This window comes from Colletotrichum navitas, assembly GCF_030913465.1.
Source record: "Colletotrichum navitas strain CBS 125086 chromosome Unknown LY79scaffold_11, whole genome shotgun sequence".
NCBI lineage: Eukaryota > Fungi > Ascomycota > Sordariomycetes > Glomerellales > Glomerellaceae > Colletotrichum > Colletotrichum navitas.
Genome location: NW_026850557.1, coordinates 189,626 through 212,447, shown reverse-complemented (window position 1 = coordinate 212,447; position 22,822 = coordinate 189,626). Strand labels below are relative to the sequence as shown.

The following is a 22,822-nucleotide window of genomic DNA, read 5'->3' as shown; positions in this document are numbered from 1 at the left end:
ATACCGAGCCCAGCGACGCCCCATGATTAACATCCCTCCATTAACTTCAGCCACCACATTACTCCTCCCAAGAAGGATATCTCGATCTTCGTTTTCAGTACATCATGGTCATTATTTGCAGCTGTTCCCGCTGCCGCTGGGCATTCCTCTCGGCGAGGATTCTCTTAACACGCCGTCGGCCGGTGTTGATGAAGTGGTACTGAGGGGGGTATTCCTGCTCGACGGCCTGCGGGTAGGTCCAGTATACGAGGAAGGCCAGGACCATGTTGGCGAACCGGCCAGCCGGCGTGAGCCTTGGCTTCTTCCGTGCAAAGTGTCGCCACTCGAGCGTGAGAATGATGTTGCCGAGGAGGTTTAACAGGCGAAAAGCCCTGCTTATGTGAGTGGTTGTTAACAGGGGATAGGAACGGACATGCGACGTACATGTTCAGCACAATGAAGATCAGGGTCACGAGGACCCTTCTATCCCAGGTTCCTTCTACGCCGCCTTCCACGTCGTTGACAAGGACGTAAAGAGGCAAACACCAGAGGGCGAGGATCGCGGCTTCGAGTATACCAGTAAAGTGATATGTGCGCTTGTGCTCACCTCTGACAACAAGAAAGGCCAGGCACCACCACAGCAAAACGAAATTGACCTACTCGAGTAAGCAAAACAACTCCGCACGAGGCTCGTGATAATAATAAGAAAAAAGAAAAAAAAAAAGAACTTACAATGGCAGCCACCAAGACCAAGATTTCGTCCCGGAAGAACCTCCAGCATAGCCCAGAGGCGACAATACCGAGACTTAACTGAATCCAGCCCAAGACGAAATATACAAGGAGAACGTTATTGTAATGGCTGTAGCATTCCTTGTGAAACTCGGGCTGGTTGGGCGCCGCGGCGCTCGCGACGGGATAGCCACACCACCGGCAGATCCACACGCTGGCGTAGTTCCCCAGAGCCACCTTCTTGCCTACTGCCAGTTCGTCCTCCTGGTACGCACAGTCGACGCACTTGCTGGCGAGCGGATAGCGCGGGTGGTTATAGTCGGCCCAGAGCAGGCTTCCACGCGTAGGGTCGTACTTTAGGCAAATGTAGCAGTGCGCCAGCAAGGCGAGACGGAACTGTTCGCCAAAGAGGTCCCGGATGGTCTGTTTCGTGAGGAAGTTGCGGTAGAAGCGGCAGGTGCGGCGCAGGTTCTCAAGCTCACCGAACTCGAGGTAGTCGATGATCATAAGGTGCAGTTCGGGTGGGAGGTCCATGAGGCTGTTGCCCGTCTTGGGGCCGATGCTGCGGGGGCGGCGGCGGGGGTCCAGGGAGGCGACTTTCTCAATGACCGAGTCCCGCCGGGATCGGGATGTGCGAGGCCGGGAGCTCTGGGGTCGGATTGAGCCGCCATCTTTGCCGGAGATTTGCTGCTCGAGCTCGAGGGGGAGGGGTGACTCGAGAGGTGAGGGTATGTACTGAGCGGGTGAGGCGGCGGCCGAGAGGTTGAGCGGTTGAGGTGACGGGGAATTAGGATGAATCTGCGGTGCGAAAGATATAGCAGATGGAGTGAATGAGGGAGAGAGCTGAGCCGTGCTGGGTGTGTGAAGCGCAGCCGTTGGAGGTGACAACGGTGACACGGGCTGAGACTGAGTGCCCGGGACGGTGAGAGTTTGGGTAGTAATATTGTTGGTCAAGGTCTGGGCGTCAGAGGTGGATGAGGTGCCGATTGAGTGAGCGGTAAGAGCTGCATGAGGAGGTGCGTCGTCGTGATTTGGATATTGAGCTGATGGGCCAAGAGTCAGCGTAGGGAGGACATGGTTATGAGGCACTGTGTGGGCAGGCAACGAAGCCGGCTCCGGCGCAGTCGGGGTGAAGGGCGGCGGCGAGGCAAGCGGCACGGCCGTGTATTGCGAATGAGTCGCCGTTTGAGTCGGATGTTGGGCTTCGAGATCGGGTTGAGGGTTTGGTGCAGGGGTGGATGTCGGTGCAAGAGCATGAGCGTGAGTATGAGTATGAGCATGAGCATGAGGAGCGTGTGCGGTGGCCTCGGCGCCGGGAGACGCAGCGGCCAGAGATGGGCCCGACGATGAGGCGGAGGCCGAGGAGAAGGTATCGGACGAAGGTTGGTCTCGCTGGACCTTATTGCGGACGCTGCGAGCAGCACGGGACACGCTCCTGCCGAACGAGCGGACGACGTCATCCATAGTGAGCCCGGCACGGGGAGATATATTGGAGGAGGGCTCGACGGCGGCGCACCGCCAGCGGGTGTTATGTGCCGTCGCACACACGAGGTGGGTTGTTGCGGGTCGGCTGGGCGACCGGGGATACCCTCGTCACGGAGGGTTGAAACTGGTTGGAACCCGGCGTGCTACAAAGAGAGCCGATGTGAAACGGGTCTATGAGCCGCGCCGGGAATCCCAGGCGAAAAGATGGGGCGAGGGCCGAGGGATGGAGGTCATAGGAGTGTGAGAGAGTATGAGAGTTGAGTTTGGTGGGTGGCCGAGAGTCAGTGAGCTGACGAGGGATAAGTGAAGGGGCAGGGCGGGTCGTCTGGTCTTAGCCAATGTCTGCAATCGTAGCCTCAGTGGCTAAAGATGGATTGGACATTGTTCTGGTTCAGGAGAGAAAGAAGACGGGTAGATGGTAAGAGAGGGAAGAGGGTTAAAAAAACGGAAAGCAGCAGCAGCAGCGGCAGAAGAGGAGGAGGAAGAAGAAGAAGAAGAAGAAGAAGAAGAAGAAGAAGAAGAAGAAGAAGAAGAAGTAGAAGAAGAAGAAGATGGGGAAAAAGAAGATGGGGGACGGCAGTGGTGGTAAAGCGCGAACGACCTGAATGTTGATCGATCTGAGATGCGGTAGCCCGCCCGCCCTGGGCTCTTTCGTTTCTTCTTCGTTCTCCCACTTGCAGACTACGGACTTGACTTGCTTGACCTGGTCTGATGCAGGGTTGCTTTCTCGTTCCTGGGGTTTTCTTTGGGGGGGTTCCGCTCGGGTTGAATACTATGCAGCAAGCGCAAAGTTTCCCATGAACCAAGGCGCGCGGCATATAGTAGAGACACTAGTGGGAAAAGACTGAAGGAGGAGAGTCAGTAACCATCTTGTCTTACCACCAGGCATCGCAAGTGGTCTCGTCTCACCTTTTTAGAGGCAGCTGCAACGGACGGGCTGGAATTGCGACCGCCACGCAGCGATCATGGGCTGGGTGGTTGGCTACTAAGGACCCCGCCGGGAGGAGAGAGCCCGAGACTTGGTACGGCGCGCGTGTTCCGGCGCAAACGCGGTGCAAATGGTGTGTGTAGTGCGCCCTTGGCTTGGATGATTCCAAGAGGAGGAGAAGGCGGAGGAGGAGGAGAAGGGGGGAGAGGGAGGGTGACAGAGCAGCCAAGAGTGAGTGACCCGAGGGGTACGCGATCGATGTACTGGCACCGGGCCACAAGTCAAGTACCTTTGCGGTCTAAGACACCTCGGTAGTTGAAGGTGGGGGGTCTGGGCCCGTGGGCTTCGCGGTCTTCGTTCGGGCGTCGATGCTATTACTGAGCGTCAGGGTCGTCGAACGAGAGTGGTATGGGCATTTGCTGATCGAGCCGAATGGTCTTGTTGTCTGTCTTATGAATGAAAGGTGGTGGAGCAAGTTGAATGAGGGAGAGAAAGAGAGAGAATTTGGCCGACAGGTCTAGGATTCTAGAACAGCAAGGAGGAAAAAGGCCCCCCCCTTCCCTCTAAACCTTGATCGTTTATTCCTGTCCGTCTGCAGCGCCGTTTAGAGGACTCTCCTTGTATTAGAAAACCTCCCTCTATATCCGTACCTAAGTAACAGAGAAGGCCTTGCTTGCCAAGCCAGGAGGCCTTCCCGCACAATTATGGCACATCACCTTGGGCCGCTCAGTCAGCCTCAGGCTCCCTCAAAACGTGGCCAAGCATCTTCATGTCCAACTTTAGTAACCTAGGGTCGACGGTGTTAGGCTTTGGGTGTGTCGCACGTTTCGAATAACTAGGGGTCCCGCGCCCTCCCTCCCTCCCCCCCCCCCCCCCCCTTAGCTCACCTGCTTCCCTTACCAGTTACTACTACGTTAGGGTCGTCCAGACGGCTCCCGGGGCCTTCATGTGGCCTCGCACAGAGCTCCGAGAGAAGCTCAGGGCCACTAAGGCAGCCAGGGGCCCTCTACAGGACCCCATGGCCGGATAGGAGTGGCTCGAATCGGCCAAGCCATCCCGGCCTTCTTCAAGGAACGTTTCAAGAAAGTGAGCTTGCCTGGCGATATCAACCATTGAGCGGTCGAAGCCATCCCCCGCATTCCACCATTTTAATATTTGCCATTTCGGAGAGCTACTGGCAATCTGGCAGGAATCCAAGTGTCGTGAGCGACGTCGGTGACTGACCGCGGATAGGGAAGGGAGGAGGAGAGGAGGAGAGGAGAGGAGAGTGTGATTTTCAATATGCAGCAGTTTTGTCGACTGCACAGATCAAGCTTTGATGAGCCGACACGGCGAAGGGGCGTCACACGGACTTGGCTGGGCGAAGGTCGGACGTCGCTCAAAAGGCGCGATGTAACACACGAGAGGGTGATGGGAGGAGGGGGGGGGGGAGGTTTCGGTTTAACCTGCATGCTGGGCCTCTTTGCAGCATACTGTTGCGTATTTCGTCGATGATCAATCAATGAACACAGGCCGCCCGGTCGAGCATCCAGGCGATGGTGAGATGGCACGGTAATTTCATCATGCTGCTGCGCTGCTGCTACTGCTGCTGCTGCTTCCCCTCCTAGGTTTACCGTATAGACAAAACCGTACTATCAGGTGACTTAAATTGAGTTGGGCAAAGTTTCGGACTTTGGCAAAAACGTAAGTGTACGCAAACTCTCGTGGATACTAGAGTAAAGAGGGGGGCTAGGGAGACAAGGGAAGATTGAAGAGGGAAGAGGGAGAGATTAGATCGAGAAAGGGGTGAGCGACAGCTGGTCGCGTCTGGCCCCAGCTGGCTGACCAAAAGCATCGCCCTGTACCTGTCATCAGTGATCTCCGGACTTTACGGGGCCAGATATCCGAATGAGTGGGGCGGGTGGATAGGACGAGATAGGATAGAGGGAGGTGGTGAGTCGATTAGATACCAAAGATCATACAAGCCACATCACGTGAAGCTACGCCATACAAGTGCTCACCAGCCTCGTGCGGGACGCTTTCTCGGTCTGCGTTTTGCGTCGACATCCAGGTCAACAACAGCAACGACGTTGTCCAGATGGTAGCACATCCCCTTCATGGCCCGAGGCAGGCTGCATTTCGATCCAGACTGACAGGGAAGCTACGTCTCATTGTTATATGAGCTCTATTTGACCATCCCGTCGCAATGCAGCTGGCTAGGCCGAGGCCTGCTGCTGTCATGCGTCGCAGAGCCTCACTTCAAGGTAAAGCCAAGGTATGTATGTATGCACTTCCTTGCCACCATGGCTTCTCCTGATCTCCAGGCAGCTTGGTCGAGCTGAAGAAGCCTTTCTACCTGCTACTATTCATCTTCTTTCCTCAGAATGATCCTGTTGCGGTCAGTGCCGTGTGCTACGCATTCAGCTGCAGCTTCTGCTGCCTCACTCATCACACAGCACTCGCTCGCTCAGCCCGGCGGTTCCTGGCCCCCCTGTGCGGGCCGGGTTTACTTCGGCCGACGCAACATTCCGACCATAACACTCCGTCCACGAAACTGGCGTACCCGCCGCTAGCGCCATAACACAGCCAGCCAGCCAGCCATCCACAACAGGAGCTCCATCCGACGAATAGGAGCGCCCAAGAGCTCATCAGCAAACTCTGAGGGAGGCGAGGCAGAAGCACCAGCAGCATTCGCAGAAACAGTAGCAGACTGACTCTCTGGCGAACCGTGGACCGTGAACGACAGAGCAGCAGCAGCAGCAGCAGCAGCAGCAGCAGCAGCACCCACCACCTGCCGACCCCCCCCCTCTCTCACACCTCAGCTATCCATACCACACTACTCCGTACACCGATCAGCGATTTTTGCTCGCCCCGACAGCTCCCTCCCCATTCGCCCTCCCCCCCCCCCCCCTGCCGTCACCGACGAACAACAACAATCACCGTCCAGTCTTGCAGCTAAATTTCTGTCATCTCCATCCACCTCCACCGAAGCTCCCTTCGACAACCCCTCCAAATCCAACACGAACCCGCAACAGCCTTGTTCACGTAGACACTTGATTTTATTTCTCTCTTAGAACTTGCATTCGACATCGCGCATCCCATCCCCGCTTTGACCGAATCATCGAATTTTATTCCTCCCCGAATCTTCGCGCCCTCGCATCAACATTAGCAACAATGGCTGGTGGCAAGGGAAAGTCTGGCGGAAAGACGTCCGGAGGCAAGGCTGCGGCCGAGGTCCCCAAGAAGCAGCAGAGCCACTCTGCTCGCGCTGGTCTCCAGGTAAGTTGCGCGCTCTATTGATGATGCGCCGGTTTTGCACCTTGATTTTTGGGGCCTCGATATCGAGCGTCGACCAACACATGGGCTCCCTTTTCGACGCGTCCCAGTCGCAATACTCGACCGGCCCAACTTTTCTCTATCGATTTCCCACGCGCTGCGCCAGGTTTCATCGATAACCATGTTGCGCGACCATTCCTCCCCCCTTCTTTTGCGTCGTATACGTGGCTTGTCATGATGTACTGGATACTGGTCGCGTGCACGATGGATGAGTCGGGCTCGAAACCAAATGGCGCAAGCACGCAGCGATGAAAATTTCTCAGGCTGGCCGTTACAGGTTGCTAACCACGCACTCTTCAGTTCCCCTGCGGTCGTGTCAAGCGTTTTCTCAAGGCCAACACTCAAAACAAAATGCGCGTCGGCGCCAAGGCTGCCGTCTATGTCACCGCCGTTCTCGAGTACCTCACTGCCGAAGTCCTCGAGCTCGCAGGCGTACGTCTCCCCTTCTCCCTGCCTCCCCTCTTCCCCCCGCGTATCCCGTTGGCTCATCGGGATTGCTGCCTGAACTCGTGACTAACACGCGTCCCGTAGAACGCCGCCAAGGATCTCAAGGTCAAGCGTATCACTCCCCGCCACCTGCAGCTCGCCATCCGTGGTGACGAGGAGCTCGACACTCTGATCCGTGCCACCATCGCCTTTGGTGGTGTCCTGCCACACATCAACCGCGCGCTCCTCCTCAAGGTGGAGCAGAAGAAGAAGGCCAAGGCGCTCGAGGCATAAACACCCGACATGCCTTGCAACACAATCAACATTGATATTATTCCCGGTTGTCTTTTTTCTTAGGACGGTAGTTTTTCTGGGGGGGTGCGGTTCGGTCTGATGGGATGCTCTTTTTCTGCTTTCCTTGACACTGGTCAGAAATGAGGATGGTGCAGGTGCGCTAGAGGTTGCATAATCTGCCTCATGACGTCTTTGGAAACAAAACAAAAGAAGAGCATGCAGTGACTCAAGTGTGGGTGCATGCTGGGATTTTCCATCTTGGAGACGTGAACGGGCAACGGTGCTGAAAGAGGCCGCAAAAGAGCCAAGAGCGCGTTGTTCATGACGGCGTTGCAGGACCGGCCTGCACGCTTCCAAGGCCTGCGCAGGCAGATTCGCCCCGAGTCTGGCACTCAGCTCAACAATGTATAACATTTCGAGGTTCCTGTTTCAGTTCCCAACAAGGCACGCGCGGATACGGCACTTGGCTGATGGGCTTAGGTAGACGAAATAAAATTGTAATGGGTGGGGTGCAAGATCTTTCTGGCTTTCTACTCTGCTTATGCTCGACGATGTGCATACTTGACTTCTTCCCTTCGACGGAGGGCGGTTGCGTCAAGCCACCATCCCGCCGTTTCCCTTTTCGACGTCCTCAACCTCCTCGTAACGAGGACCCTCATCCTCACAGCCCCGTCCATCATCCCGCTCTAGCCTCCCGGCTGCCATGCGCACCAGCGAACCCTCGAGCATCACCAGATCGACGGTCTGCCACGGTTCCAGACCCCCATCTAACGCCGTGGTGGAGCTGCTGCCATCGTCACCATCTAGACGTCCGCCAGCGACGGACCCGGATGCAGAGCCGGTGGCTGCAGCGGAGGCAGCGCCGCGTGCAGGCAAGGCGGGTGAGGGTGTTGCAGTTGTGGCAGCGCCAGGTCCAGGGGCGAGGGGGTGGCGGCCGCGGCGGCCACGGGAGGAAAGAGGCCGGGGGGGAGGAGCGTCTGGGACGCGGGATCGGAAGAGCCTGGGGGGTCGAGGGCAAGGAGCTCCGTGCTTGATGGCCGTGGCTGGGAAGAGGGGGCTGAGCAGCAGCTCTCGGTGTTGCCGGAGGAGGGCCGTATGGCGATGCCCTGCGTGGGGTGCGAGATCCGTCCGGGCGGCGCGGAGAGCTTTCGGGGCTCTTGAGTTGCGGTGGTCTGGTCATCGCTGCCGTGCCCCCTCCCCCTCTCGACGACAAGGGCTTGTCTGGCTTTTCACCCCCTTTCTCTATGTTTAGAGTGAGGTCCGCAAAATGATGCCGTCCCGTCCAGCTGCCTACGTTCTTGTCTGTGGATCCAACAAGAGCGCCGTTCCGACGCCGAGCTATATGGACTCCCGGGTAACTTCCAGGTCCAGAAGTGAGGCAAACGTTTGTTTCCAAGGCGTCTGGGAGGAAAGCCCGAGACGTCCCTTGAAGCACATGCGAATGGCACACGGTGACTGGATCACTGCAGACACCGGCGGATTGGGGGTAATTGCTGGCCCAAACAGTGACAGGTCAGTATCAAGCTACGACAAACTCTCGGCAAACCCGGGCGCTACCTCCCACGCCGCCTCTGCGCTCAAAGAGCGTCTCAGGACGTTCGGACCGAGAGCAAGTTCGGATCGGTGATGGAGCGATGTCTTCTTTTGACGACCTCTTGGGGGAAAACAGGGTCCCTGATCTCAGGGTCTCGACGTGGATGGACAACGACGCGATCACGCCCCTCCGTTTCATCAACATCACATCTTTTTTGTTATTCCAATGGCCTTGGGGATCACAAGACAAGAGAGGAAAGGCAAAACTTGATGGCCAGGTTGAGAATGTCGTTGCGAAATCGACCTGTGTCACGGAAACCCAACCAGCATTGATCACTCATTCATTTCTCGTCCCATCCCTACTCCATCTGAGAAGGAAGCTTCATAAAAATTCATTCATCGTGAGAACTGAAAAGTATGAAACCAAACGCAGTATATTTGACAAGGCGCAAAACGGCAGTGGCCCCGTGTGTGCGGCTCTCTCCATATCCTCATCCTCCTTCGAATTATCCACGTGCCCGAGGCACAATACCGCAAGCAAATAGAATGCCCGGCAATCCTCGCACTCTGTCATCTCATCTCCTGACTCATCGACACGATATTTGTCATCCACAAATCTCTTCCTGTCCTCTTCTTCCAAGATGCTCGCAAAATGCATGGTAAATAATCAACAAAATAGCAAACTCTAACAAACAGGCCGCAAGAGACCGAAACACGAACAAGCAGCTCCGATGCAGCCTCAACGCCAACGATCCCACTAGGTGTTCCCAAAGACCATCTAGAGAGTGAATAGATGAGTTCGTGGACGATGACGCACTCGAAAGGGATTGAGAGTGTGGTTTCAAAAGGACCGAGAGAGGAACGAGGGGTTTGGAACCACCGAGAGGAAATGTTACCAAAACGAGAAATGCCAGTACGAAACAACGCCCCAAATCAGTTTCAACTTTTCTTTTTCTCAGTGAGCCGCTCAAGGGCTGGTGTTGTTGTTCTGAAGTCGACACTCCAACCGGCCATGGTCATGAGACCAAAAAGACAACGCCGGCCTTGGATAGTCTTGTTGTGATGCCGGACCGCAGTAATTAGGTGGGTATAGTCATGGTCGCCGAAGCATGTTCTCGTCATCCAAAAACAATCGGGTTTTGTCGAGCATGCCGGTACAGCTATCTAGACATAAAAAGGTCGTAACAGCGTATTCATCGTCAAGGGTGGTTCATATGCTTCCGCGCGCCATGTAATGAAGACATGGCGGGGAAACACGAGGGTATAGAGGGACCGCCCATGGGCCGTTTAGCCATGTCGAAATGGTTGCCCATATCAAGTTTTTTTTTGTGTGTATCCAGGTTTCTTTTCCGTTCATCCTTCTCTTGGCGTGAAACAGCGATGAGCCGAGATTTCCTTGCCGGGCGGGTGCCGTGAATCCAAAATCGGATGCCGCCACGACATTGGATTCTTCTATCCACCAAATCCGAGACGGCCGAGCTAAACATCATGACGCTGCCAAAGGCTCGTTTCCAACAAAATCATCATTATAAGCAGTATGGATAGGATGTGGGAGAGTGTCCCTCATGAAAAGCAATGGCGGATATAACACAGGGGGGTTGTCAATTACCGAGCCGGGGAGGGGCTTGGTGAACTCGTCGAATGTCGTTTGTAGTCTATGCGTCGCGAGTCATGAATCGTGTCCTCATTGTAATGGTTGTTGTGGCAGTCTCGGCGAGGTATTAAAAATCTTGTCTAGTGGAATCGAGACGCGCCGGCACTTCCAGCGCGAGGGGCATTGTCTGAAGAGTCTATCGCTAGTTAGACTGGGAGAGGTTCGGTCAGGTAAAGGGAAGGGGGCGTAGTGTAGACTAACCGCTTCCGCGTTGCATGTGGCCGTTGGAACGGTTGCGGCCGTTGAAACCAGCAGACGTTTCCCACTCGGGACCTCGGGGCTGCCTCTCGGGGGCGTTGCGGTTGCCGCTGTTAGCACCAGGGCGCTGGCTCCCAATGGCACCAGGTGTGCTGCGCGCTTGGGAGTGAGCGGCAGACTCGTACGATCCGAGGTTGAGTCCGCCGAGCGAGCTGAGGAGGCTGCTGTCGGTTCCGGGGGTGCCAACCGTACCGGAAGTGGGCGTCAGGTTGGGCGTAGCAAGTTGACCTGACTGGTTCACGCCTCCGTTGTAGTCGCCAAAGCGGGGATTTGAGTTACCCGACTGCGGGATGTTACCAATACCGTTCATTGCGGTCAGGTAGCCCGAGGAGGACGCAGACGGGCTTGGGCTAAAAGACCGCAGATCGGCAAAGCTCTTGGCAGCACGAAGGTTAGCAAGACCGTTTCCATCAGGGCTGCCAGGAAGCTCCAGTGTCGGGCCCTGGCGGCCGATAGCATGGGAATAGTTGGTGCTGGCACTGCGAGCCTCCCGGTCCGCGGCGAAGTCGAAGGTGGCTGCTCTGCTGAGACCCTTCTTGTGGTAGTCCAGCCCGACAGCAGGTGAATGAATTTGGGCCGTGGGCGACGGAAGCTGTCGCTTAACTACGTGGATCTGGCGCGACTCGGCCTCCCCAACAGAGTTATGTTCTAGACCCATGTGGTGGGCCAGTATGTGAATCCGTCGGCGCTGTTCAGGCGCAATGGTGGAGGGGAAGATGAGAATTTCGCGGGATGTGTCACGCTTGAAAAGAGTGAGCTCGGTGTAGAATTCGAGAGTCTCCGGGTCATTCAGGTCAATATCTCCATCTGTTTCGTCAGTATGCACTTATTGTACAATGCAGCGAGTTTAGCTTACCTAGTGGACCACGGGGCGGGTTGCTCGAGACACTGTTCAGAGTCTGCAAAGATGGCTGCTGGTGCAGCATCGGGGCGCGGTGTTGCTCCTCGAGTTGTCCGCGTCTCTCCCTCTTCTCACGTTCAATACGCTCTCGCTCGGCCTCCGGCAGCATCTTCTTGTATTCAACCCTCAGCTTGCGGCCGTGAACTTCCATACCATTCATGGCATCGATGACAATCTTGGTATCTTCAGGAGACTGGAAGTTGGCAAAGGCCAAACCGCGGAAGACCCCGTTGTCGAAGTGGTAGTTGAAGGCATAGGGTTGAGGAAGATGCATTTCCAACATGACGGCAGCAAGGGTCTCTTTGCGCACAGCGAAGGGAATATTCTTGATAACAATGGCGGTAGGGATCAGCTGCTCCTCTGTTTGTGAGCTGGGCCGCATGTCGCCTTGTCCGTCGTAGCGAAGACCGTTCGACATTCCGCCGTTAATGCTGGATCCGTATGACCCATGCATACCGAGGCCCTGGTCGGTCCAGTTCTTCAACAGTGGAGATCAGTTTACAGCTACAATAAATGTGAATGGTCCAAGGGCATCAAAGACTTACTGTGGGCAGGGCGGCTCGGCGGTTGACGCTCCTCTGTCTGTTGGCGCCATTCATGGCACCGCTGACGGTTGCAACACCGCTGGCATTGTAGTTCCATGTCTGGCTGTTGTCTAGCATATATCCTCCGGGCATTCCATTGGCGGACATTTGATCCATGGCTCTGGGGTTGTAACCAAGGCGATCGGAGGGGAACAGGGCAGAAGAGCCCAAGCCGTTGTCGTAAGGACGCTGGGCCTGACGGGGTAGGGACAGGCCAGATTGGAAGCCGCCCGCATACGCCCTCGAGGAGCTCGGTGAGCGATTTGGGGGGGCTGAATAGTCGAGATACATGTCGTGTTGTTGCTGGCTCATTGTTTTCTTTGAGATCGAGTCCCGGCGACTGGCAGCTACTGGGTCGAAATCCAGCACCTGTGTGTGATGTACCGACTAGGGAGTGGTATGAGAGGTTGGTTGAAGAAGGGGGAGGGGGGGGGGGGGGGGGGGATGCTGGTTGGCAAGGGGCAGCTAGCAAAATGCAGCGGGAGAAAAATATCCTCGACAAAAGACTGACGTGTTGTGGGATGGGGAGCAATCGACGTCCTGAGGCTTGGTGGGCGATGCAGTTGCAGTATGCGGAAAAGGAATAGGATGCAGTTCGCCAGACACGCAAGATATCATGCAACAGAAAGTCGCAGGAATTCTTCTTTTCCGTTGTTGTTGTTGTTGTCGTCGTCGTCGTAGTCGTCGTCGCTCTATTTCCTCCTTCCTTTTCCGATGGACGGCCGTTCGCTCGTTGGGATCGCTCGTCGTTACAGTCGTGCAGGTTCCCAAAGATGGGACTGAGAAATAGAATTGAAGTATGCGAACGGCAGAATAGTCGCACACCGTGGCCGAGGGGAGGGGGAAGGGCAAAAAACAAATGCCGTGGCGAATGTTATGTAGGGGCGTGGGAAGGTAAGATGAGAAAGTGCGGCAAGTAACCGGCGGGAAGACGTGGATGCGGGATTGGTATGTATTGAATTTGGATTGGATGCTGCGGGATGGGCGCAGATGGGTCGGTGCTTGCTTTTTGCTCGCTTGCTCTCGTTTCTCCGCCGAAGACGTAGCGCAGCGCAGCAGCACAGAGACAGATGCAGTCGCAGTCGCAGTCGCAGACACACGATCGCCTGGGTGTGCGCCTTTCAAGGTGGTGGGCAGACGCGCGCAAAGGATGAGTGGCTGGCGTTGGTGGATGGTGTATGGGTCGTGTGTTGGAAGGCGAAACGGAAATGTAGAGGACGAAGATAGAGCAGTAGGAAGGGGGAGGGAGGTGAGGGGATTACGACAGGCGCTGCAGCTTTTCGCCTGGTGTTGAGGCTCAAATATCCAAGAGCGAGGGGGAAGGGAAAAGAGAGGGAAGGGGGGTTAAGGGGGAGGTTAAGAGGATGGATGGGAAGATTGAGCAACGAGGGGGGGAAAATGGTTGTAGTAAAAAAAAAAGAAGCTGAAGAGAGGAGGCTAAAAAGGGGAGCTTCTTCTCTTCTTCTTTTTTTTTTTTTTCCTTTCCTTTCTGCCCCTTCCGGTATTTCTTTTCCCCCCTCGTCGTCGATGGATAGTGGACGCAGCTGATGAAGAGGCCCACAGTGAGGACGGGTACCAGTCAACGGGGGTGTGGGAGGAAATGGGTGTGGCAACGGCAGAAGGCGAAAAGAAGACCAGGGCACTAGGGGAAGTGGGGAGAAATACCATCAGGGACGGTAAGGAGAGATGGGCGCCAAGGGCAGAAAGCGACTTTGGACTTTTCTTACTCCCTGGGCACTCTGCACTACCCAGTGAAAGTACGTGTATCTGTAGCTAGGTACCCAGGCTGGTGGGTGCCTGAGTTTCTATACACTACCTAGGTAGGTTGGTAGACAACATGGGGGAAGGAGCAGGGCCAGAGACGGAGCAGGAGGCAGGGCAGTACCCGGGTCCAGGCGATGGGGTAAGGTTAGTACCTAGTCTAGGTAGGTAGATTGGTAGTCTGTCACTCGGTGACTTTGCGGTGTGGCTAGCACGCATTCTCCCGTTCTCTCTCTGATCATTGACGAGGGAAGCCTGACAATTGGCACTACTGATGAACACACCCATCCGGCCGACGGAAAGAGCGATGGGCTAGGTGTGCAAATGGACATTGGTATCTATCTACCTATCTACCTTACCCAAGGCAAGTAGGTAGGTAAGGTAGGTAGGCAGGTACCTACCTAGGCAGGTACCGCGTGCGCACACACAAATACCCCCAAACACACAGGCCCAGGAACGAATGGACGGGCCAGATCTTGACACTGACAGGGCCACTAATGGCCCGTTCAACGCGACCGGCGGCGGGCATTGTCACTCCCGTCAGAAGGAAGACGCCCTAATGCGAAAAGATACCGAGTTCAACGTACCTTTTCTCTCCCCCCTCGCCTGTCGTCGTTGGCTACGAGTCCTTGAGTTCACATATCCCAGGCACCTAGCCGCCTACCCATTTGCCAAAGTACCGGTAGGTAGGTAGGTACCTCACCACACACCACCTGGCCTCTGTAAAATAAGGGGTCCACGGCACTTAGGGTCAGTCAATCGCCTCGCTGGGAGCATTGTGCGGAAACATTGCCCCCCCCCCAGCAGTCGCTAAAAGGACCCAGTCACTGTCCTTCGCGTTTAGGTTCTCTGGGTAGTGGGGGTGTTGACCGACCATTTGACGAGAAAGAGACCAGAATGTCGGGGCTCTGAGGGGGGGGAGGCTTGCAATATCACGGATGGGGCTATGGTCAGGGCTATCACAGCCCGTCCAGGCTTTTGTGTCGTAGATGTGAAGAAAGGTGTTCCGAGGTCGGCAAACTTTGGCAAGTCCGCGATAGCCGGGTGCTCGAGACGTCTTTCTGCTGATGTACCTTTCGGCTTTGCGACCAGAGAGTGTCGTCGATGCGAGAGGGGGAGCTGTGTGCTGACATAGGCACTGGCTCTCTGACCGTCCAGCCCGCCCTCCCCCTGCCAGGCTATGACAGTGTCTGGCTCTGAGAGAGGATCGCCCGCCCGCCCGCCCGTCCGCCTGCCTGACTACCTATGGAGTTGTAGAGAGACAGAGAGAGACAGAGAGAGAGAGAGAGAGGGGGGGGGGGGGCAGTAAAGTCGGGTACTGAAAAGCCAGGTACCCCCGGCAAACCGTGTGCCGTACGGCCTGCATAGTGAGTGGATAGAATGTTGGCGGACATGGAAAGGAAGGGCTCATCTCGTCTCGTCTCGTCTCGTATCGGTCTGTCGCGTGCGAGTTTTCTTGTGTAGACTCAACCAAGTGAGAAGGGGAAAGGACATGGCTACGGACAAGCATGGTCTGGAACGCGACAAACTCTGCGACTGCGAGGCACCCGTGCCAAAGGTTGATGAGAAATGGGTGCCAAAATGCCATGCTGTGTGCTATACTATGCTGTGCTATACCATGCTGTGCTATACCATGCTGTGCCCATGCTCACTCAAGCCCGTACCCTAGGTTTTGGATGCCAAATGGGCAAGGAAACCCGCCCTTCAGAAGACAACCCTTACGTGAAAAACCGGGCCCATCTCTCCAGACTTTTCACCATCCATTTTTTCTTCAGCACTCGGCTCACTATCAGTGACGGGGGGTTGGGTTATCGTGCGTGTGACATCTGTCGGCTCCGAAGACGACGAGCAGACAACGAGTCCGGGATGGAACCGGAAAGGTAAGAAGGGTCGCAGCGGAGAAGGGGATCCTCGGCGGATATTGGAGCTTCACCTGTGCAAGGGGAAGAGGGCAGGGCAGTGAAGTGAAGCGACGATGATGGCCGAGGAGAAGAATAGAAAAAAAAAAAAGGGGGGGGGGCGATCAAGTGTCGCTGATGATGGACCTGAAGTCGAAATCGAACTGTGACCTGCCTACTTAGCGAGTAGCAGTGATAGTTTCAATGGTCCCTGGTCTACCCCTCCGTGAAATATCTGCACCGCTGGTGGGAAGCTTCTCTGATTTGACAAGAGGGCCGGCGTCCCGCAATCTCTATTTCTATCTGGCCGACGCCACAAGGAGAAGATGAGGTGGATGATATCGCGGGTACACTAGAGGGACGATGGGTTTGGTTGCCGGGCTGCCTTGAGGACGACGGGACCCACGGCAGCCGTGATTTCCTACCTACCTTATGTCCGTCAAGGGCCTTAGCTGCATTTCCATCGTGGGAACTTTGTTCAATTTGAGACGCAAGGACGGGAAGGCACGGATGCCGTGGAGTTCATACTCGGAAGTGTAAAACGTGCGTGTGTCTGTCTGACTTTCCCCTCCGTGAGGATGGGAGGTCCCCCTTTTGAGTTTTTTTCCTTCTTTCCATTCCTTTCCGACTTACTACCTGCTTCCCTTCTCCTCTTTTATTTATTCACGGAAAGGTGGCAGGATCGAGAGTGAATGAGTGGCCAAGAGGCTGCACTTGCCTGAGACGTACAATTGGAATCGCAATTGGAATCGCAATCGCAATCGCAGTCGAAGTCGCAGTCGAAGTCGTAGTCGCAGTCGAAGTCGTAGTCGCAGTCGAAGTCGTAGTCGTAGTTATACCTTCTCACGATGCCATGGATGTTTGTTGTCATATTTGAAGAGGAGGGACGGGAAGGTGGCACCAGAACCACGGCCGGGCTACCTACTAAACTACGTATTATAGAGTGCAAACGAGGGAAGGAACGGCCCAGGGCCCAGGGCCCAAGGGGCCCAGACTGTGTGGGTACGGCAGGTGCCAGGCACAACGCGCACAACAACAGGAAGGCGCGACGCTACGCTAGCACAGTGTCATCTTTGAGCGGTTACGGTGACGGCGGCTCGTTTGCTGACGGACCGGTAGTGATCTAAAAACGCCTACGGATGCTCTCCGCGGGTTAGGTGGAATGGAAAGAGGGAAGAAGCCTGTCTCGTTCGTGCCCGCCCGTCCGTCCGTCTGTCTGCTGTCGTGGCCATTTGACACCATTCTCACACCGATCGTCCAAGGCCATGGATCGTGCCGTGCGTTGCTGGGAAACACGCACTATAGATAGAGCTCACAAAACGTCCCGCGACATCTGCACCCAAACTGTGCAGCCATGACTAGCGGGACTGGCTAGACCGACTGGCAGCGGCCGTGCGATGGCGCGATGGTGTGTGTTTTTGCACGGTGCCTTGGGGACACAGCGAGAAAGTACCTACCGTACTACTAAGTGTAGGTAGCCCCCAGACCCGACGGCAAGCAAGGGTCCCCTTCCCCAAATGTCGGGGGCGAAAGAAGACTTGCGATGGCCACGATTCCAGGGCAATAACCGCTCATCGGACGAACACAAGCGAGGGCAAAATGGTTCGTATGGTCCTTAGTCCAGGTGTCACCGCATCATCGAGTAGGTTTCGTGTGTGCTGCTGATCTTCAGCCCTAAACAGCGAGAAAGAACACCGTATCCGAATCAACCTTTCTGTGTCACCATTGCGAGTGTTTCCAATTGGCATCGGAGTCAGCGGGGGCTGCATCGATCCAAAAGCGATGGAAGGGGGGTTTTGAAGTTTGACTTGCAGGAAACCAAACTTTGGTGCCCAGTCCAACATACCGTGTACGCCTTACACGGTGAAGCAGGCCAATCAGAGGTCGATTGGCGAGAAGCAGGAAGTCCTGGCTAATGTGCGCGTGCCTGCAGCATCAGAACCGGAGTCGTGTTGTGCAGAAAGTGGGAGAGGGAGGTGCAGGACAGAGTGCCCCGGATGCAGGAGCTGCAGCCAATGACAGCGTCCAGAATACGTATTCACCTAGATACCGACCCCCTCTCCACGTCTGCTTCGGTACCTAGGTAGGCACTCTCGCGCGCACCAATCCCAATGTATACGAACCGGCAGGAGCGAGACAGACATGCATTTATTTGCTTTGGACTTTGACTTTGGTCTTGCTTGCTTGAATCATTCTCGACGCCCATGTCGTTGTCCTCTCGGCCTCTTCCGATCCCCGACACGCCACGCCGTCTGCCTTGTATTGATTGTCGTGTCTGTCCGCAGTCGACTCGGTCAACATCATCAACCAACTGCCCTTGGTTTCCGTTTCCCGCCTCCGACAAGCTAGCTGAGAAACTCTCTCAGTCGTGGGAAGCTCTCGACCAGCGATCGGCCTGATTCTGCACGTGGTCAGGCGTGTTTCAACGTCATGGTGGAGTTTATTCTCCACTCAGTCGCCTTCTCTTCTCGTGCTTCAATGCCCTCACAGCGTCCTCCAACACAACAGCCAGCACGCGCCACAAACCATGCTGACCGCGCACCCTATACCAGGCACATTGGTCTCTCTTGCGAATGGATACACTCGACACAGACGCAATTTGCAACACATGCAAAGAGCCCTGCGCACCCGAAACCAAGACATTCATTCCTCCCTTTCTCTCTCTATCTCTCTGTGCCGAGATACGAGCTGCCGCTGCGACAGCCCGCCAAATTTCAAGGACGCCCGCTGCACAAGTACTCCGCACCTCCCGCGTCGTTCCGTTTCACCGACAGTGACGCAGGCCACCACCACCTGTCCATTTGGCGATCCAGCACCTTGGACGCGGGATCCAATTTGCGTGGCATTACCGAGAGGGAATTGACTCCCCGGTTACCATCACCGCGCCCACACCGTGCTCACTTTCATGATTTCCCATCTCTGCATACGCCTGCCCAGGTTACCTGTAGACCATCGGCGTTGGTTCACCGGCGCATCCATTCCATGCCATAGGGCACGTTGGTGGGAGTATCTGTGATGGTTGCAAAGACGCTGCCAAACGTCGTCTGGTTTATCAATGCCGCTCAACCAGACCGTTTTGCTACATGATCTGGCTTGCAAGCCGTCGAGCTGCCAGCCTCAAAGTAACACGAACCTGCGCGTTCATCCGTACCACCATCTGCTGCTGCAGCAACGACACCTCCTTGCACGTTGCATACCCGGCTAGGGGTGGATATGCTGCAAGCTTGGATAGCCCACAGATACATGTAGCACCGACAAGGAGTTGGCTACTGTCATGTTGCCTTCAAAAGCAATTCCAGACACGCAGAGGAAACCACAATACCAGTTGCACATGGGCGCATGCCGCCACTCGGCTCTTCATCGACACCAACCCGAGTTCGCCTCGCAAAGGAGCCCAGCGCGCCTGCCCTTGACGTCTTCGGGCCGTCACGTTGTGTCTAGATCTGCACGCCCAGTTCTTGTTGGTCCCCACGATGCTCCCCTACCAACAGCTGTCGACTTCAAGGCAGCGAAAGGCCCGCGGGGACGCTCCCACTGCTCTCCACTTCTTCGAAAGTTCCATACCAGGGCCGTCATTTCCATGGTAATGTCCTCGGGTTTGTGAGCCCCTTTTCTTGCCCCAGGGGCGCCGCCACGATGCCTGCAAAGAACAAACAGCGGTGGTACCAGTGATGCTGACCGCTTGTGGCCATCGCCTAACCCCTTTTCCGAATTGGCCTACTGGGGCTGTCATGGCCCAGCGCCGCAATTTCAATATCCCCGGTTGGGTCCAATAGTTCCGAGTCTGTCGCAATCTTCTACTTATTCTAGAATACCCTCCATCCCGAAGGCTATGCAATCGACTGCAGATGCTATATATTCATCCTGGCAAGATTCACGATCAAGCCCACGATAAAGTCTGGCCTGAGCTTCGCCCGGCTTGAACTACGCGTCGCACAGCGGGATGGAACACCGGGGTGCACCGCCTCACAAACCACACACGCGCCATCGCGCGGCGCTCGTCTTCCATAAGCGTGCCAGACCCTTGCGTCCCATGCTCCGCAACCCCGTCCGACATCCCTGCGGTTCATGGGATGCGAGATGGAGATGGAGCTTAATCTCACCCACCGACCGGTGCGTCGTCGCAGCCACTGTTCCCGGAGCCACTCCGACTCGTCAGTCTGCCTTGCGATCGCGATGTACAGGCTCACTAGGCTCGGTCTGCGTCCTCCAATCTTCACACAGAATCACACGAGACAGCTCCCCTAGGAGAACGAGGTACTGCAACCATTCATTACCTCTGAGTGAAGAATCGGTTGCTTCGGTCTGAAGGTGTCTAGGGCCACTAGTTCGTCCAAGGCAGTCATGGAAGTTCGTCCGGTACCATGTATCGGTGGACTCAATACCAATAATAGTATGAAATCCTACCCCAACAACCCCTTTTTAGCTCTGTCCAATGGCAGCTAACGGTCCAAAGTTGGTTCAGAGCCGTTCTTCGATAGCTGCGTAGACCAAACTCGTTGCTGCATAATGTGATCATATGCGAAACCTACGCCCTCATCGCCACTCGGCAGCAATTGGTGGGCATCCAGTGGACAACGTCAATAGAACAGGCCCTCCACTCTGATTTTGCACAAATCAACCCACCATTCAACTCAGACATGCAGGTCGCGCTTTCGCCTGGTTATCCTTTCTCTGGAGTGCCCAGAAGGTTCGACGATATTAGTCCAGCATCGCACATGGTAACCCGGTGGCTTAGCTTGTTCAACATTTCACGAAGACGGCCTTCGCCGCAAACGGCAACAACAGGCTGATCACCCTGTACCGGTATCCAGAAGGCCTATCAGGCAGACAAGCATTCCGCGGAGGCGCTCCGCGTGTCTCGGCCTAGGCTCACTCGCCGTCGCCAACCCCAGTGAACGTCACTGGTGCTCGTATCGTGACCCCGGATCATCTTTTATTAGAGCTCTAGTTGCCGCTGTCAAGTGACGGCCTGGTTGGCGCACGAGATTATTTATTGTTCCTGATGATTTCCCAGAGTGGGGTTTCGAAGAAAAAAAGTGTAGCTTTCTGTACACTCGCTGTATAAACTACGGTCATCGTGAAATCACATCAAGCAGATTCGGTACGTGAAGAGGGGTGTTTACTGATACTGTGTCTGGACGTCGCCAATCAGTCAGGTATGCTTCTTGATACACTGTATGGCAACACCGTCGCACCATGCTTCTGGTTACACGTTGTTGGCCATGTCCCGCTCACGATTGGCAGTCAGAGGAACCCGGGTGTGAAACTGGCTTCATCATGCTACGAGGTCAGACATGGCTGATCGAGAAGTCTCTGGAAGCAAGCTATGGGCTCATGGTCTTGTCGTCTGGGTGTTGTATAAGGAAACAAACTTGGTTCGATCAGCCGCAGATCGCCGTAAACCTTCAGACTCGTCCCCATCCGTACAACCACGTGATCGCTATGACACGCGGAACGAGGCTACATCTCCCGCTTATGCACGGCGGGAAGCGGAGATCACGCCGATGGGGCATGCCCGGGGTCCATTACCATGGTCCAGTCGAAGCCTCGTGATCGATTTGGTACTACCTCCGATGCGCAGTGTTATAGCTAGCGGCCACTTTTCTGAATGATTGCTTGTGGAGTAACAGCCGAGGGTTTCGTTGTGTACTTACGCATAATCACAAGAGATGGGGCCTGTTAAACCTATTGTACCGGCACTCGTGGGGAAATGATTTGATGTGCCAAGAGGGTGACGGTCGATCGGTCATACAATATGGTAATAATCTCTGGTCTGGCAACGTCGGCTCTCTGATGATCCTGATTTCTCGGCAAGGCAATGGCAGCTGTCTGAGAAACCCGAGAAAGACCATTCTAATCGGCGGCCCGGTGCCGGGTAGTTGGAAACCTTCCACCATTTGCGGCTCCCTCAGCTTCACTTGCCACTATGCCGATCTGGTTGTTGGCAGGTATAACTTTGACTTATGCCAGTCTATTTTATGAACCTAATCAGTCTCCTGCTATGAAGTTGTAATCTCACGGGGCCGACAGAAACCATTCAAGAGCTGCATTTTGACCATAATTCTCTGGCACCGATGCCAGGGCTCGTCGGCTACGTATGGAGACGCTGCATCGATATATGCCATCGGGTCACTGGCGAACCGCCGCGATATATCTGTATGCACAGCCTTCAACGCCTCATGACAGCGCTCATCTTCCAGCACCAGACAAGGGTCCTTGCTCCGTGGCACCATCAGGGCCAACTTCAAAAGGTCTCAAGGGTTCTGCGCCCACAATGTAGAAAATTCTCACCGGGCTGAGGGAAGCGAGAGGCGAAAAGGGCCCCTGAGGCCACACATTGCCCCGTCCGGCCCAGTCCGGCGGACCCCCTCAAGGCTCAAGTGGACATACTTTTGATTCCTGGTCCTCAAGCGTTGCAGCCCGACCCGCACTCCTTCTGCGGTTCGAGAAGCCGAGCTCCCGCGAAATGAGATCGTTACGACATGGTCGTGACCGCAAGACTGGGCGGACGCGTTGAGGGGGAGGAGGGCAAGAGGGCGTGAGTGGGCATAAGTGGGGAGGGGCGTGTACTCTTGTCTCTCAGAAGAGGCTCCGCGGGGAGGGTGGCTTTTCTGGCTAGACATATGGGGCAAACCTCCAGTCATTTTGATGAGCGCTCCTTACCGTCACGTGGGCGATTGGCTGCTGAGTCTTGACGGGCAGTCATGGGGATGCTCAAGAACGAGGCAGAATGATACTCGCGACCTCATGAACAATCCTTCCCGCTGCCCTTCTGCTGCCTGAGCAGCCTAGTCAAAATTGCCCTAAGGGACCATATAAGATTTGAGCGGGCCAGAAAACGCCCAAAAATGGTTCTCTTGCTTGTGAGTCGTTGGGACAGGGAGCGATGTTCGAGTCATGCTTAAATGGGGAATTCTGTGTGTGCAAATCTCTGAGCATTCGCTGCTGCGTCAGTTCGTAAGCTCCGGCGTCCGCTGCTGAGTCTTCTTGAAATCTCCCGCTGCCTATGTGGTGGGCTGTGCCGGGGTCGCAGTGGTGGGAAAGCTTGAAGGTGCCGCCGGCCTGCTTTGGGGG

General features: G+C 55.5%; 9 protein-coding genes across 9 annotated transcripts; 4 read left to right on the top strand and 5 right to left on the bottom strand.

Annotated features, from left to right (window-relative positions):
* Positions 1-94: 94 nt before the first annotated feature.
* LY79DRAFT_667173 (uncharacterized protein) lies at positions 95-2,172 on the bottom strand (the record flags this gene model as incomplete). Its single annotated transcript, XM_060563340.1, has 3 exons — positions 95-371; positions 424-635; positions 712-2,172. The coding sequence occupies 3 exons, from the start codon at positions 2,170-2,172 to the stop codon at positions 95-97; spliced, it is 1,950 nt and encodes a 649-aa protein (XP_060417437.1).
* A 188-nt stretch (positions 2,173-2,360) lies between these two features.
* Positions 2,361-3,096, bottom strand: LY79DRAFT_48486 (uncharacterized protein). Its single transcript, XM_060553289.1, has one exon. It carries the CDS (start codon positions 3,009-3,011, stop codon positions 2,550-2,552), a length of 462 nt encoding a protein of 153 aa, XP_060417436.1. The 5' UTR covers positions 3,012-3,096; the 3' UTR covers positions 2,361-2,549.
* Positions 3,097-5,100: 2,004 nt separating this feature from the next.
* Positions 5,101-5,883, bottom strand: LY79DRAFT_543618 (uncharacterized protein). Its single transcript, XM_060557065.1, has one exon. The coding sequence runs from the start codon at positions 5,789-5,791 to the stop codon at positions 5,549-5,551; it is 243 nt and encodes an 80-aa protein (XP_060417435.1). The 5' UTR covers positions 5,792-5,883; the 3' UTR covers positions 5,101-5,548.
* A 391-nt stretch (positions 5,884-6,274) lies between these two features.
* LY79DRAFT_587852 (histone H2A.Z) lies at positions 6,275-7,156 on the top strand (the record flags this gene model as incomplete). The annotated part of the gene is made up of 3 exons (XM_060560827.1): positions 6,275-6,379; positions 6,737-6,868; positions 6,968-7,156. The coding sequence occupies 3 exons, from the start codon at positions 6,275-6,277 to the stop codon at positions 7,154-7,156; spliced, it is 426 nt and encodes a 141-aa protein (XP_060417434.1).
* A 2,664-nt stretch (positions 7,157-9,820) lies between these two features.
* LY79DRAFT_48391 (uncharacterized protein) lies at positions 9,821-10,359 on the bottom strand. The gene has a single exon (XM_060553280.1). The coding sequence runs from the start codon at positions 10,177-10,179 to the stop codon at positions 9,889-9,891; it is 291 nt and encodes a 96-aa protein (XP_060417433.1). The 5' UTR covers positions 10,180-10,359; the 3' UTR covers positions 9,821-9,888.
* A 64-nt stretch (positions 10,360-10,423) lies between these two features.
* LY79DRAFT_587851 (R3H domain-containing protein) lies at positions 10,424-12,398 on the bottom strand (the record flags this gene model as incomplete). Its single annotated transcript, XM_060560826.1, has 4 exons — positions 10,424-10,479; positions 10,545-11,408; positions 11,458-11,980; positions 12,048-12,398. 4 exons carry the CDS (start codon positions 12,396-12,398, stop codon positions 10,424-10,426), a joined length of 1,794 nt encoding a protein of 597 aa, XP_060417432.1.
* A 2,751-nt stretch (positions 12,399-15,149) lies between these two features.
* Positions 15,150-15,891, top strand: LY79DRAFT_543610 (uncharacterized protein). The gene has a single exon (XM_060557064.1). It carries the CDS (start codon positions 15,417-15,419, stop codon positions 15,729-15,731), a length of 315 nt encoding a protein of 104 aa, XP_060417431.1. The 5' UTR covers positions 15,150-15,416; the 3' UTR covers positions 15,732-15,891.
* Positions 15,892-18,018: 2,127 nt separating this feature from the next.
* LY79DRAFT_48367 (uncharacterized protein) lies at positions 18,019-18,981 on the top strand. The gene has a single exon (XM_060553278.1). It carries the CDS (start codon positions 18,176-18,178, stop codon positions 18,734-18,736), a length of 561 nt encoding a protein of 186 aa, XP_060417430.1. The 5' UTR covers positions 18,019-18,175; the 3' UTR covers positions 18,737-18,981.
* Positions 18,982-21,042: 2,061 nt separating this feature from the next.
* Positions 21,043-22,028, top strand: LY79DRAFT_657038 (uncharacterized protein; the record flags this gene model as incomplete). The annotated part of the gene is made up of 3 exons (XM_060562701.1): positions 21,043-21,309; positions 21,416-21,696; positions 21,935-22,028. 3 exons carry the CDS (start codon positions 21,043-21,045, stop codon positions 22,026-22,028), a joined length of 642 nt encoding a protein of 213 aa, XP_060417429.1.
* Positions 22,029-22,822: the final 794 nt, after the last annotated feature.